This window comes from Dermacentor andersoni, chromosome 2 (assembly GCF_023375885.2).
Source record: "Dermacentor andersoni chromosome 2, qqDerAnde1_hic_scaffold, whole genome shotgun sequence".
In the NCBI taxonomy this organism is placed as follows: Eukaryota; Metazoa; Arthropoda; class Arachnida; order Ixodida; family Ixodidae; genus Dermacentor; species Dermacentor andersoni.
Window position 1 is genome coordinate 199138040 of NC_092815.1, and position 14066 is coordinate 199152105.

The 14066-nt window shown below is 49.7% G+C and overlaps 1 protein-coding gene across 1 annotated transcript in view; it reads right to left on the reverse strand.

Moving 5' to 3' along the window:
- Positions 1 to 14066, reverse strand: part of LOC126540250 (glycerol kinase 5) — a 203267-nt gene that overhangs the window by 79865 nt on the left and 109336 nt on the right. Inside the window, exon 4 of the mRNA XM_050187050.2 lies at positions 3967 to 4042. Coding sequence (XP_050043007.1) covers positions 3967 to 4042 — 76 coding nt within the window. The remainder of the gene's footprint in view (positions 1 to 3966; positions 4043 to 14066) is intronic.

Consider the following 14066-nt stretch of genomic DNA (forward strand, 5'->3'; position numbering starts at 1 on the left):
GGTGCGAGATGAGCACGCTTCCTAAAGCCATGGAGGCTCCACTGTTCTGGATTAGTAAGGGTGTGCCTCGTGCGTGCCTGATTGCACACGTCACGTAGTCACAGAGCCGTGCTCGTTTCACTGCCTGCTCGTTCCTCGTCGTAGCTTATAACGTCCGATTTCCCATACTGCCCCTAGCTCTCGTGCCACTGCTCGCTCGTTCGTCGTCGTCTTCCACAGCTGACTCCGGCGCAGCTCATAACGTCAGCTTTCCCATACTGCCCCTAGTGCTCGTGCCACCGCTCGCTCGTTCGTCGTCGTCTTCCACAGCTGACTCCGGCGCAGCTTATCCTGCCAACGTTCCCATACTGCCCCTCGCGCTCGTGCCACTGCTCGCGCTTTCGTCGTCGTCTTCCACAGTTGGCTCCGGCGCAGCTTACCATGCCAGCATTCCCATACTGCCCCTAGCGCTCGTGCCATTGCTCGCTCGTTCGTCGTCTTCCACAGCTGACTCAGATGCAGCTCATCATGCCAACCTTCCCATACTGCCCCTTGCGCTCGTGCCACTGCTGGCGCGTTCGTCGTCTTCTTCCACAGCTGACTCCGACGCAGCTCATCATGCCAGCGTTCCCATACTGCCCCTCACTCTGTGAACCTCTTGATGGCACTGGCGCACTACCAGTAAGTGCAGAGATATCGGTGAGTTCTGTCGTGTGCTGAGATGGACAGTCGCCACGATTTTCCATAAGTGTACCTTAATTGTGACAAAAGGTGCGCCAAGTGTACAATCAGGCTTTTGCCTTTGAGTTTTACGAAGGTGTGACACTTGCTTAATTTTTGTATAGATTGGAAATCGCCACCCTATCCACTTCTCTTCAAACTTCTCTTTTCTAGCCAACTTCTCTTCGAGAATCACTTTTGTGTTGCATTCGGGGTTGCCATGGCTGGGCCGTACAGTCACGGGACCGTCGAAATAGCAGAAACAAACGGCTACGGGTTTTTACTGCTGCTAGAGACATTTACCGCCAGCTGCGCACGAGCTCACGGATGGATTCATATCGGGTGGAAGGTACATCTCAGTGGAGAGCATTATACGGGGTGATAATTTTTAAGTCTTAACGGAATACTTAAAGATCGCCCGAGACCATTAGCATAATTTTTGTCGTTGACCTAGGTTATTCAAGAGGCGGACACTACTAGCATGAGAAATCGAAACCGATATTCAACTAATTAACGAAAATTCACTAATTAAGTTCTTAGTTACATTATGGCACGTGCTGCAATTTATAAACTGTAGCCGGTGATCTTGCAGGACGTATTGACTTGAAATAAATTTTTAGGATGGCAACAGTTTCGAGATATTATTTTCCAATGTGTGGGACGAAATACACGAGCACTCCAGTAATTTTTTTATTTGCCAGAGTACCCACAGCACCTTAAGTAGGCCGTGCAGTTTAGGGGGATTACGTAAAAGAAAACAAATATACATAATACAGGCAGCATAGAACAAAACACCAGATGTTCGTGTCTTACTATTACATCGTGAAGCGACTACACGAACATATGATTAGAAGTTATTTTCACAATATTAGTTGGTAACCGATTCCAGTCTCGAGTTTTGTTGGGTAAAAAGCTTACTGAGCACGTTAGTTCTACATGAAGTTTCACTTTGACTTCGTGATCAACACTCATAGACACGTAGTCGGGCATATGCAAATAGTTCATTTTATCGATACATGTTCTCGAATGGAAAATACCACGGAACAGTTTTAATCTATGAATTAAACGTTCTTGTAGCATGTCCGGCCCAATTTTCTTTTTGGCCTCTGTTACACTAAATTTTATTCTGTAATTTTAAGTACAAAGCGCGCAACCTTACTCTGTACTCTGTTCAGGTTGTCTAGTTTGTTCGTGCCCAAGGATCCCAAGCCTTGAGTTACTCTTGAGATGCACAGAGCGTTTTGTTAAAAAAATACGTGCAACAACAGTGCATATTTACAGCTAGTTTAATGGCACATATCTCTAAACTGGTGTCATTCTGGAAATTTATTCCAAGAGTATACGCCTTGCAAACTCACCGGCTACAATTCATAAACTGCAATATGTGCCGTTTAGTAATTAGTTAATCCCGGCCACAGCGGCCGCATTTCGATTGGGGCGAAATGCGAAAACACCCGTGTACTTAGATTTAGGTGCACGTTAAATAACCACGGGTGGTCCAAATTTCCGGAGTCCCCGCTACGGCGTGCCTCATAATCACATCGTGGTTTTCGCACGCAGAACCCCAGAATTATTTAATTAGTCATTAATTAGTTGGTACATTTCGTTAATTAGTTGAATATGTGTCTCGTGTTGAACGTGTTGAATATTCGCCTCTGAATAATGCAGCTCAAGGATTAGAAACTTATGTGTTATCTACAACAGGCGATTTTTTTTTTTATTCCACGAAACGTAAAAATGATCATCCTCAATATAGGCAGTGAGTGGCAGTGAGTACCCTCGAGAGATCTTCGCTTTGTGGAAAAGTGCCGCCACGCCTGGCTCTACCAAGATTGATTTTTTTCTCAGCCCTATAAGTGGCACTCTGTCGTAACAGTTTTTTTGTCCTTCCTGGGCCTGTCATTATCACGTTGGTCTCTCATGGTGCAGACAGCACCTTCCAAAAATCTGGCGCTCTTTGCGCCCATGTACAATTCAGAGCAGCGTGAACAGGAAATGGTTACCGTCTTTGCTTCAGCGAGCGGTTTAAATTTCCCGCTTCACACTTTGTACTAAGTGTAGTTGACGCTAACCTACATCAAACAACATGGTCGAAAATGCATGCGTTAAGTCAGGAGCTTGAAAAACTATGAATAAGGAGAAAGTTCAATAACAAATCTGATTTCGTTGACACGACGGTTTACTGCGCTTTCTCCCTACGTGCACCTGTGACATGTCGCCCAGTACCAGTTTCGTGGGCCACATCAAGCTGCTCTACACAGCTTTTGACCAGGAACATCCGCCAGGGTAATTTCTGCTCGACTGACTGAATATATTTATGAGAAAAGTTGGCACTTGGGCGAATGAACGAATTTAAGTTAATCCGATAACATGCAGATGCCTTTGCGTCGTTGGTAGCGCAAACACATCTGGAATGTCGGCCACAGGTTTGCACCTAGGGCCGAAAGGCGGCGTCGATGTAACCTCGGTGAACCAAAGACCACCAAGTCTGACCCTCATTACAGAAGTCAATCGATGCTGCACGTAATGGAAGGTTGAAAACTGCGAGACTCGACAGTGAACCCTAAGAAAAAGATAGTGACCACTGCGGTGACCACTGCGGTGACCACTGCGGTGCCCACGCGCCTCACCCGATCACGATGCGGAATTGTAGAATTGTGCAGAATTACTCCGGACACAGTTCACGGTGTGCGCAACCATTCGTGATCAGTCAAAATGCTTGCTAAGACGCAAGAACATTGCAGATGATCAATGGAGAGCTTTAACTATGCTCGCGTTTCCATTTCAGCCATACGGTATAACACCACAACCCTCCGCCCAGCTTTTACTCCGTTTTGCCGAACCGCAACGCAGAGCTTTTTCATGCGGTGGCAAGACATGGCTATACTGTCCTTAGTATAAAGAAGTCGCGCTAGAATGATAGTACACTGTGAGTGAACCGGCGTAAGCGCAAGGGCCAAAGCTCTGGTGTTTCGCAGTGTACTCCGAAGTGAGCACAGGACTGAGTCGTTCAAGGAAATCGCACTATAGGCTAGTTGGCTGCTACTAATGCCGCAGTCCCTCAGCACAATTCTCACACAATGAGCGTAGAGCTTTTTTCTTTTTTTTTTTTTTTGCTCGTTCGGTTCGCTTTTTCTTTTCTTTCTTTCTTGAAGCAAACGCAATTCTTACTCCTTCGCGGAAATTGAGGAAACGAATGGCCGGTCCGTAGATAAGCCCTAGCGAAACTGAGCTTGGAGGCTCTTGCGGGTCTTCGGGGAAACTCACCTGTCCCAGCAGGCGAACGTTGCTCGTTGCGTTGAGATGCCCAGAGCTTGCACCGAACTGGCCGACACTGAGGCACCTGCGCGTGCCCACAGACGCGCGTCAGCGTAAACCCAGTCCACGCACCCACTCACAGGACACCGTGAATCGTCCTCGATCTCTTAATTTTCAGTCACGGCATGAATTATGACACACAGACATGTAAATTGTGACCATGCCGAAAAGAAGACACGCACAAGTGCATTGTCGGACCGTAAGTAGGTCTAAGCATATTTATTTTTCATCTTTTGACAAGCGTGCTTCATATCATTCAATTAACTCGGACGAATAAAGGGGAGCCGAGGGGCTCGATTTTTTTGTAAATAGACAATGAATGAAACCAAGGAAAGCCTAGCGCTTTGGGCTAGTTGGCGCATCCCGATTTCATGCGTCCAGCCCGCGATAAACAAGTACAAAAAGAAGAGAGAAACAGAGGCCGGGGACGGGAGAGGAGAGGGGGAACATGTAGCACTACGCGTGTGCCCGTCTTTCTTTCTTGGTCCTTCTTTATCGTGCGCTACGTATCTCACGTCAAGGAAAGCTTAGTATTCTTTATTGGAATGCATAATTAATTAATTATGGGGCTGAATGAAATTTGCAATAAACCTGAAATGTTCTTTAATAAAGTGAAATAAAAATTAAGAATACATAACATTTCGTGGCTTAATATTGACACGAGTACTTATCTTTATCGGGCGACCACATTTGGCCGCCTGACAAATGTTTTCGCGCAGCGCAGGACGCGCCTGCATGTAAAAGAAGTTTCTGGAAAGTTATCGATGCTTCTATCCGCTGTCTGTTGTCGCCGAACCTTATGTTATCTGATTTCATCGCGTGACGCGAATGGTGTAGAACTTTGTGGAAGGCACGCGGGTCCGAACGATTAGTCTGGAACATTCGACGACTGTTCTTTAAAAGCCGACGCGCTTGACCCGCTGATCAGATTTTCGACGATCGCCGACCGTGTTCGCCGCTATCGTTGTGCTATAAGTGTAGCCTCTTTTGTGGGCACAGGTTCGCCCAATAAAGGTTAGTTTTGTGTTTCACAGTATTGCTACTGTGTACTTTGACTTCACGACCACGTGACATCTGGTGGAGGTGCTTTGCGTTCGTGTACCGGACGCCCCCACAAAGCCGTGACCCAAGTCCTAACGCGGAAGACACCAACGTCGCCAAGAACCAGCGAGGTAGCCGCAGGCTGCAAGGACTGCCCCCGGAGCACGGACTTTTGCCTGAGACGGCCAGGAAGATCGTCACCCAGTCAACCCCAATGGCAGCCCCAGCGTCCCCCGTCGTGCTGCAGCAGCCCAGGGAGCCTCCGACGTTCCGCGGTTCAACTTTCGAGGACCCGGAAAGCTGGCTTGAGACGTATGAGAGAGTCGCTGCGTTTAACAACTGGAACAGCGACGACAAACTGCGACATGTCTTCTTCGCATTGGAAGACGCAGCCAGGACGTGGTTCGAGAACCGAGAAGCCACCTTAACGACCTGGGAACTTTTCCGTAGCGGCTTCCTGCAGACATTCGCAAGCGTCGTGCGCCGAGAACGAGCCCAAGCGCTATTAGAAACCCGGGTGCCGCTACCTAATGAGACAACCGCGATCTTCACGGAGGAAATGAGCCGTCTCTTCCGCCACGCCGACCCTGAAATGCCCGAGGAGAAGAAAGTGCGCCTACTCATGCGTGGTGTGAAGGAGGAACTTTTTGCCGGAATGGTACGAAGCCCACCGAAGACCGTCGACGAGTTTCTTCGCGAGGCCACCAGCATCGAGAAGACACTCGAGATGCGAAACCTGCAATTCGACCGCCGCACGAACTCGACAAACTACGCCGGAGTTCAGTCACTGGCCACCAACGACCTACGCGAGACTATCCGAGCTGTCGTGCGGGAGGAGCTACAGAAGCTGTTCCCATCATCACAGCCTCAAGTGGCTTCGATTGCAGACGCCGTACGTGAGCAGCTCCAACAACTCGGAGTAGCCCCTGAATCGCCGCAGCCTCAGCCGCAAGCGATGACATACGCCGCCGTCGCACGCCGTCAAGGTCCCCCTCCGCGACCACGTCAGGGCCCTGCAACGACGCAATTCCGTCGTCCGCCGCCGCCGCCAGCACGCCCACCCGTCGCCCAGCGCACCTACGCGAGGAAGACGGACATTTGGCGAGCCCCCGACCACCGCCCGCTCTGCTATCACTGCGGAGAAGCCGGCCATGTGTATCGTCGATGCCCATACCGGGAGATGGGACTGCGAGGTTTCGCCGTCAACGCTCCGCGCTCGCAGCACGGTGAACGCCCTCGCGATATCGCCGACTACTTCGCCGCTACTCAGTGGAGCTCTCGACGACCGTCGCGTTCGCCATCACCAGGCCGCTACCTCTCGCCGCAGCGCCGATACACTGGCCCAGCCCGGGGCCGGTCAGCGAGCCCATATCCGGAAAACTAAAAGCAGCAACCGATGGAGGTGCGGTTGCTGTTCGTCGAACTGACGAAGATCCTCCGCCGCCGACGAAGACGACAAAGAAACCATCTCGACGACCTAATGACGACACGCCGCCGTCCCGACGAAGTCAGGAAGCCAAGACTACACCGACGAAAGACGGCTTGACGACGCGACGTTCCAGCTTCAGTTCAACACGACGCAGCCGTGATCCGGCGCCAAGACCCAACTGCAACGCCAGACAAAGAACCACCGACCTCGACGTACTTCTCGACGGCCACGCACTCACTGCCTCAGTCGACACAGGGGCCGATTACTCCGTAATGAGTGGACACATCGCCGCCCAGTTGAAGAAGGTTAAGACTGCATGGGAGGGCCCCCAAATTCGGACCGCTGGAGGACACCTGATTACGCCAACTGGAATCTCCACGGCAAGGATAACCATTCATGACAGGACTTACCCTGCAACCTTCGTCATCCTCCAACAGTGTTCACGAGACGTCATTCTCGGTATGGACTTCCTGAACCAACACGGCGCAATCATCGACCTGAAGCCGAAGTCAATAACGCTGTCGGAAGATAAAGCGATACTGCCGGAGAGCCTTCGTAGTCACCACGCCTTGAGTGTGCTCGAAGATCAAGTGAGCATCCCGCCTCGCTCTAGCATTATTTCGGTCGGCACCGAAACACCCGCTGACGTAGAAGGCGTCATCGAAGGCGACCAACGTCTACTGCTAGACCGTGAAATTTGCGTTGCAAGAGGGATCGCTCGACTGCACGGAGGGAAAACTGAAGTGTTGCTGACAAACTTCAGCCAGGAGTTAAAGCACATCAACAAGGGCACGACGATCGCGTACATCGAGGAAATTCTGGAAACCAGTAATGCGTTTGTTCTCTCGGATTCCGCCGCATCTACCCCGACGACGATGGTTCCCGAACCAGACTACGACATTAATCCAAGTCTCCCCGTGATTAAGCAACCGCAGCTCAGAAGCCTGCTCCGACGATACAAAGGCTGCTTTTCGACGTCATCGAGGATTCGACAAACACCAGTCTACAAGCATCGTATAGTCACCGAGGAGTGCGCTCGACCACTCCGCCAGAGCCCTTACCGAGTTTCGCCGCGAGAACGTGCAGCTATAAGAGAACAAGTCTACGAAATGCTGCGCAACGACATCATCCAGCCGTCGAAAAGCCCGTGGGCATCTCCTGTAGTCTTAGTGAAGAAAAAGGACGGAACCCTACGTTTCTGCGTCAATTATCGTCGTCTGAACAAGATCACGAAGAAGGACGTATACCCCCTCCTACGAATAGACGACGCATTGGATCGGCTCTGCAACGCTAAATACTTCTCGTCGATGGACCTCAAGTATGGCTATTGGCAAATAGAAGTCGACGAAAGAGATCGCGAAAAGACGGCCTTCATCCCCCCAGACGGCCTCTACGAGTTCAAGGTTATGCCATTCGGACTGTGCTCGGCGCCTGCAACGTTCCAGCGCGTCATGGACACGGTGTTAGCAGGATTGAAGTGGCAGACCTGTCTCGTTTACTTGGATGACGTCGTCTTCGCTGGAAATTTCGACGATCACTTCAGGCGGCTTGCGACAGTACTAGAGGCCATCAAGTCGTCAGGGAAGCCGGAAAAATGCCGCTTCGCTTACGATGAGCTTCTGTTCCTTGGCCACGTAATCAGCAAATCTGGTGTCCGTCCAGACCCGCAAAAGACAGCTGCCATCGCACAGTTCCCGCAACCCATCAACAAGAAGGCAGTGCGTAGATTCCTTGGCATGTGTGCCTACTACAGGCGCTTTGTCAAGGACTTTTCACGCATCGCCGAGCCGTTGACACGTCTAACTAAATGTGATGTTGACCTCAAGTGGGAAACGCCGCAGGCCGATGCATTTGAAGAACTCAAACGACGCATGCAGTCGCCGCCGGTACTTGCACACTTCGACGAGTACGCCGATACAGAAATCCATACTGACGCCAGTAGCCTAGGCCTCGGTGCCGTTCTAGTCCAGAGGAGGAACGGAGTCGAACAGGTGATAGCTTACGCTAGCCGGTCGCTGTCAAAAGTGGAAGGCAACTATTCTACGACCGAAAAGGAATGCCTCGCCATCGTTTGGGCTACAGCTAAATTTCGCCCTTATCTTTATGGCAGGCCATTCAAAGTCGTCAGTGACCATCATGCGTTGTGTTGGCTAGCGAATATAAAGGATCCTTCAGGACGACTGGCGCGGTGGAGCCTCAGACTGGCGTGGTGGAGCCTCATCACTGTAACCTTCAAGTCCGGACGAAAACACTCCGATGCCAATTGCCTATCACGCGCACCCATTGACCCGCCGCCGCAAGATGACGAGAATGAAGACGTCTTCCTTGGAATGATAAGCGCAGAAGACTTCGCTGAACAGCAACGGGCAGACCCGGAGCTAAAAGGCCTCGTCGAATATTTGGAAGGGCACACCGACGTTGTCCCCAGGGCATTTAGGCGCAGATTATCTTCCTTCACGCTTCAAAACAATCTACTCGTGAAGAAGAACTTCTCACCAGTCCGCGCCAACTACCTTCTTGTTGTCCCGTCAGGACTTCGTCTAGAAGTATTGCACGCCCTACATGACGATCCGACCGCTGGACACCTCGGATTTTCCCGGACACTATCGAGGATACAAGAAAAGTATTATTGGCCGCGCCTGACCGCCGACGTCACCCGTTATGTCAGAATATGCCGAGACTGTCAGCGACGCAAGACACCGCCGACAAGGCCAGCTGGATTACTACAGCCAATCGAGCCTCCTTGCCGACCATTCCAGCAGATCGGGATGGACTTGCTGGGACCCTTTCCGGCGTCAACAACCGGAAATAAGTGGATCGTCGTGGCGACGGACTACCTCACCCGCTTCGCTGAAACTAAAGCACTGCCGAAAGGTAGGGCAGCCGAAGTGGCGAAATTCTTTGTCGAAAACATCCTGCTGCAACATGGCGCCCCAGAAGTCCTCATCACCAACAGAGGAACAGCCTTTACAGCGGAGCTCACCCAAGCCATTCTGAAATACAGTCAGACAAGGCACAGGAGGACAACGGCCTACCACCCGCAGACGAATGGTCTTACGGAGCGGCTGAATAAGACCCTCGCCGACATGCTAGCGATGTACGTCGACGTCGAGCACAAGACGTGGGATGCGGTCCTGCCGTACGTAACATTCGCTTACAGCACGGCGGTGCAAGAGACAACACAGATCACGCCATTTAAGCTGGTTTACGGCAGAAACCCGACGACGACGCTCGACGCCATGCTACCGCACGTCAGTGACGAGGAAAATCTTGACGTCGCTACCTATCTCCAGCGCGCCGAAGAAGCCCGACAGCTCGCCCGCCTGCGGATCAAGAACCAGCAGAAGACCGACAGCCGACACTACAACCTCCGACGACGCTTCGTGGAGTACCAGCCCGGCGACCGTGTTTGGGTATGGACCCCGATACGCCGACGAGGACTCAGTGAGAAACTACTGCGACGCTATTTCGGACCCTACAAGGTCGTCCGACGTATTGGCGCACTGGACTATGAGGTCGTGCCAGACGGCATTTCGCATTCACAGCTGCGCCGCGCACGATCTGAAGTGGTCCACGTGGTGCGCCTCAAACCCTTTTATGGACGTTGACGAACTTCCTTATTTTGTTGTTTTCTTTGCTACGAGTGCTTCTTTTTTTTATTACTTTCGTTTGTTTGCAGCATCGGGTCGATGCTTTTTTTTAAGAGGGGGGTAATGACACGTGTACTTATCTTTATCGGGCGACCACGTTTGGCCGCCTGACAAATGTTATCGCGCAGCGCAGGACGCGCCTGCATGTAAAAGAAGTTTCTGGAAAGTTATCGATGCTTCTATCCGCTGTCTGTTGTCGCCGAACCTTATGTTATCTGATTTCATCACCTGACGCGAATGGTGTAGAACTTTGTGTAAGGCACGCGGGTCCGAACGATTAGTCTGGAACATTCGACGACTGTTCTTTAAAAGCCGACGCGCTTGACCCGCTGATCAGATTTTCGACGATCGCCGACCGGTTCGCCGCTATCGTTGTGCTATAAGTGTAGCCTCTTTTGTGGGCACAGGTTCGCCCAATAAAAGTTAGTTTTGTGTTTCACAGCATTGCTACTGTGTTCTTTGACGCCACGACCACGTGACAATATACCGGAACTGTACAGTCAGCCGTAACAGAAGCCGTAGTGGGCGGTTCCGGATTAATTTCGACCACTTGGGTTTTCTTAACCTGCGCCCAATACGCGGCACACAGGAGCTTTTTTTTTTCTTGTATTCCATCCCCATCGCGATGAGGAAGCCTTGTACTGGGACCGAACCCTCGACCTCGTCGTGATTCATAGCCACTCAGCCACTGCGGCAGGTTGACAAAGAAATTAAAGACAACGAACTGACACCTCTTTCTTTTTTTCTTTAGTCATATTAATTCACTCTGTTGCCAAATCGCGGGCCTTGTCTAACACGAAATACAATATAAAACATGATTACAACAAAGCTGTCTTAAGATTGAAAACAAAGAATATGGAATCATTGCTTTTTTGAGTGCAAGAACAATTTGTAACCACCTGGAAAAAATTAACTGCAGTCTTCGTGAAAAATCGCTTACTAAGCTTTACATGAGTCCTTAATATCGCACAGCAAGACAATCTAAGTCGCGGTCCCCTTGGTTTATTTCCTCGTGAATGCATCTTTCGACTAAAAAGAAGAAAAAACAATTGTTTTGTCACGCCAAGTTTAGTAAGAAGAAATAAGGTTAGAAAGTATGCTCTTCATCGCCAAGTTCACACTGAATATAATGCCGCGCTACTGCACCCTATAAACGTTCCCCTTAAACACCAAGAACGCAACGCGATTAAATCCTAGAATTCGATCTGTTGACAGACGAGTCTGGTTAGCCGATAGCACGCAGTAATAACAGCTTCATTGTTCCCAACTCGCATTTCTCAGTTTTGAACGATACATTTGTTTATGCTGCGAAGCAGATCTCGCATCCACAGAGTTTCGTACAATATACTAGGGGCAACTCTGGCGCTACAATCGCTGAGCCAGCGTCGGAATGATGGGATCTACATGGGCTCTTTTCGTCGTCGTACTTGTGGATTCAGCCGCTCTTGTGTCTGTTTATTGAGCGTTATCGCGTTCACTGTCGCAAATTTCAGAGCAATCTACACTTTTCTAAGTGCAGAAGACGCCGCGAAAACGCACAATCGCTACTTATTGCGACGATTCAGCTTGTCGAGGTGGCCAAACTGAAACACGCCAAGCGTCTCAAGGTACCGGCGTGCCCGCGAAAATTCACAAGGGCTTTATATGTCGCTTGTCGATGCATGCGTCCGTAACGTAATGGTTTCATTATCGGGTGTCTGTGCTAGAGGTCTCATGTTCAAATCCTGCCGTCAGAGAATTTTAATAATGTTTACTTAATCATTCGTTACGCAGTACATAGTTGAAAATGACGAGTTTACAAGGTCACGAAGCCGCTTGAAGCCAGAAGGTCGAAGTTTAGGCAAATCCATGTACTTCCCATGCTGACCCCCACTGCAGCTCCCGTAGACACTAGTTACCTCTAGTAATTATTGCATCTATGCCCGCATCTTCCCGCCGCTGCCCAGCTGTAGTTTTTCCTCCAGCGCAGCACATAAAGTTTCCTTATAGGTCTTCACCAAACCAAACGACCGTAGTCCAAAGAATTTCTTCATCTGCACATTCAAAAACATTACGTATCACTTCGTTGTCTGCTCCAATTTCTTTCCACTCAACCATTAGAGAGCGTTTCACTCACCGGAATTGAGTAGAAAAAGCCGCGTATTCAAACCAGAAACTATGAATTTCGGTTGATATACAATTAGTGGCAGGGTTAGCAGTTGCCTTTAGCGAAAAAAAGAAATCATGCGTTTTTACGGACTTTGAAGACAATGTCAAGGAATTTCGAAGGATTAAATCACCATAAAGTCTGACAACAAAGTAGGCTGTTTACCGCTATTAAACAACGAGCAAATCTTCTTTATTTTGCCCACAAATTGCGTAAACAGGCGTGCAGTGCGGCCTGATCCCGTCGACCAGAACCGGTAACGCACTCCCTCACCAGAGCAGGATTGGCCACCCTGGTGCAGTATTTGGCCACAACCTCCTATATGAATACAACAATCAAACCCCGGCCCTTAGTCCCCAGCAGCCGCGAAGCAACTGACCACGGCGGCGGTCAGACCTGTGACGCAGCAGAGGGTGCTAAGAATACCTGCGTCCGAACAGGCTGCCATTGGAATCTGAACCTGGCAACGTTTAACGCTAGGACGTTATCTAGTGAGGCGAGTCTAGCAGTACTATTGGAGGAATTAGAGGGCAGTAAGTGGGTTATAATAGGGCTCAGTGAAGTTAGGAGGACTGAAGAAGCATATACAGTGCTAAAAAGCGGACACGTCCTGTGCTACCGGGGCTTAGCAGAGAGACGAGAACTAGGAGTCGGATTCCTGATTAATAAGGATATAGCTGGTAACATACATGACTTCTACAGCATTAACGAGAGGGTGGCAGGTCTTGTTGTGAAACTTAATAGGACGTACAAATTGAAGTTCGTACAGGTCTACGCCCCTACATCCAGTCATGATGACCAGGAAGTCGAAAGCGTCTATGAATACGTGGAATCTGCGATTGGTAAAGTCAAAATACACGCTACCGATGGGCGACATCAATGCCAGGGTAGGCAAGCAGGATGGAGACAAGTCAGTGGGGGAATATGGCATAGGCTCTAGGAATAGCAGGGGAGAGTTACCAGTAGAGTTTGCAGAACAGAATAATATGCGGCTAATGAATACCTTCTTCCACAATAGCGGGATAGCCGAAAGTGGACGTGGAGGAGCCCGAATGGCGAGACAAGAAATGAAATAGACCTTATACTCTGTGCTAACCCTGGCATCATACAAGATGTGGATGTGCTCGGCAAGGTGCACTGCAGTGACCATAGGATGGTAAGAACTCGAATTAGCCAAGACTTGAGGAGGGAACGGAGGAAACTGGTACGTAAGAAGCCGATCAATGAGTTAGCGGTAAGAGGAAAAATAGAAGAATTCCGGATCAAGCTACAGAACAGGTATTCGGCTTTAACTCAGGAAGAGGACTTTAGTGTTGAAGCAATAAACGACAATCTTATGGGCAAGATTAAGGAGTGTGCAATAGAAGTCGGTGGTAGCTCCGTTAGACAGAATACCAGGTGGTTATCGCAGCAGACGAAAGATCTCATCAAGAAACGCCAATGTATGAAAGCCTCTAACCCTACAGCTAGAATACAACTGGAAGAACTTTCCAAGTTAATCAACAAGCGTAAGACAGCTGACATCAGGAAGGATAATATGGATAGAATTGAACATGCTCTCAGAAACGGAGGAAGCCTAAAAGCAGTGAAGAAGAAACAAGGAATAGGCAAGAATCAAATGTATGCGTTAAGAGACAAAGCCGGCAATATCATTACTAATATGGATGAGATATTTCAAGTGGCTGAGGAGCTCTATAGAGATTTATACAGTACCAGTAGCACCCACTACGATAATGTGAGTGAGAATAGTCTAGATGAACTTGAAATCCCACAAGTAACGCCG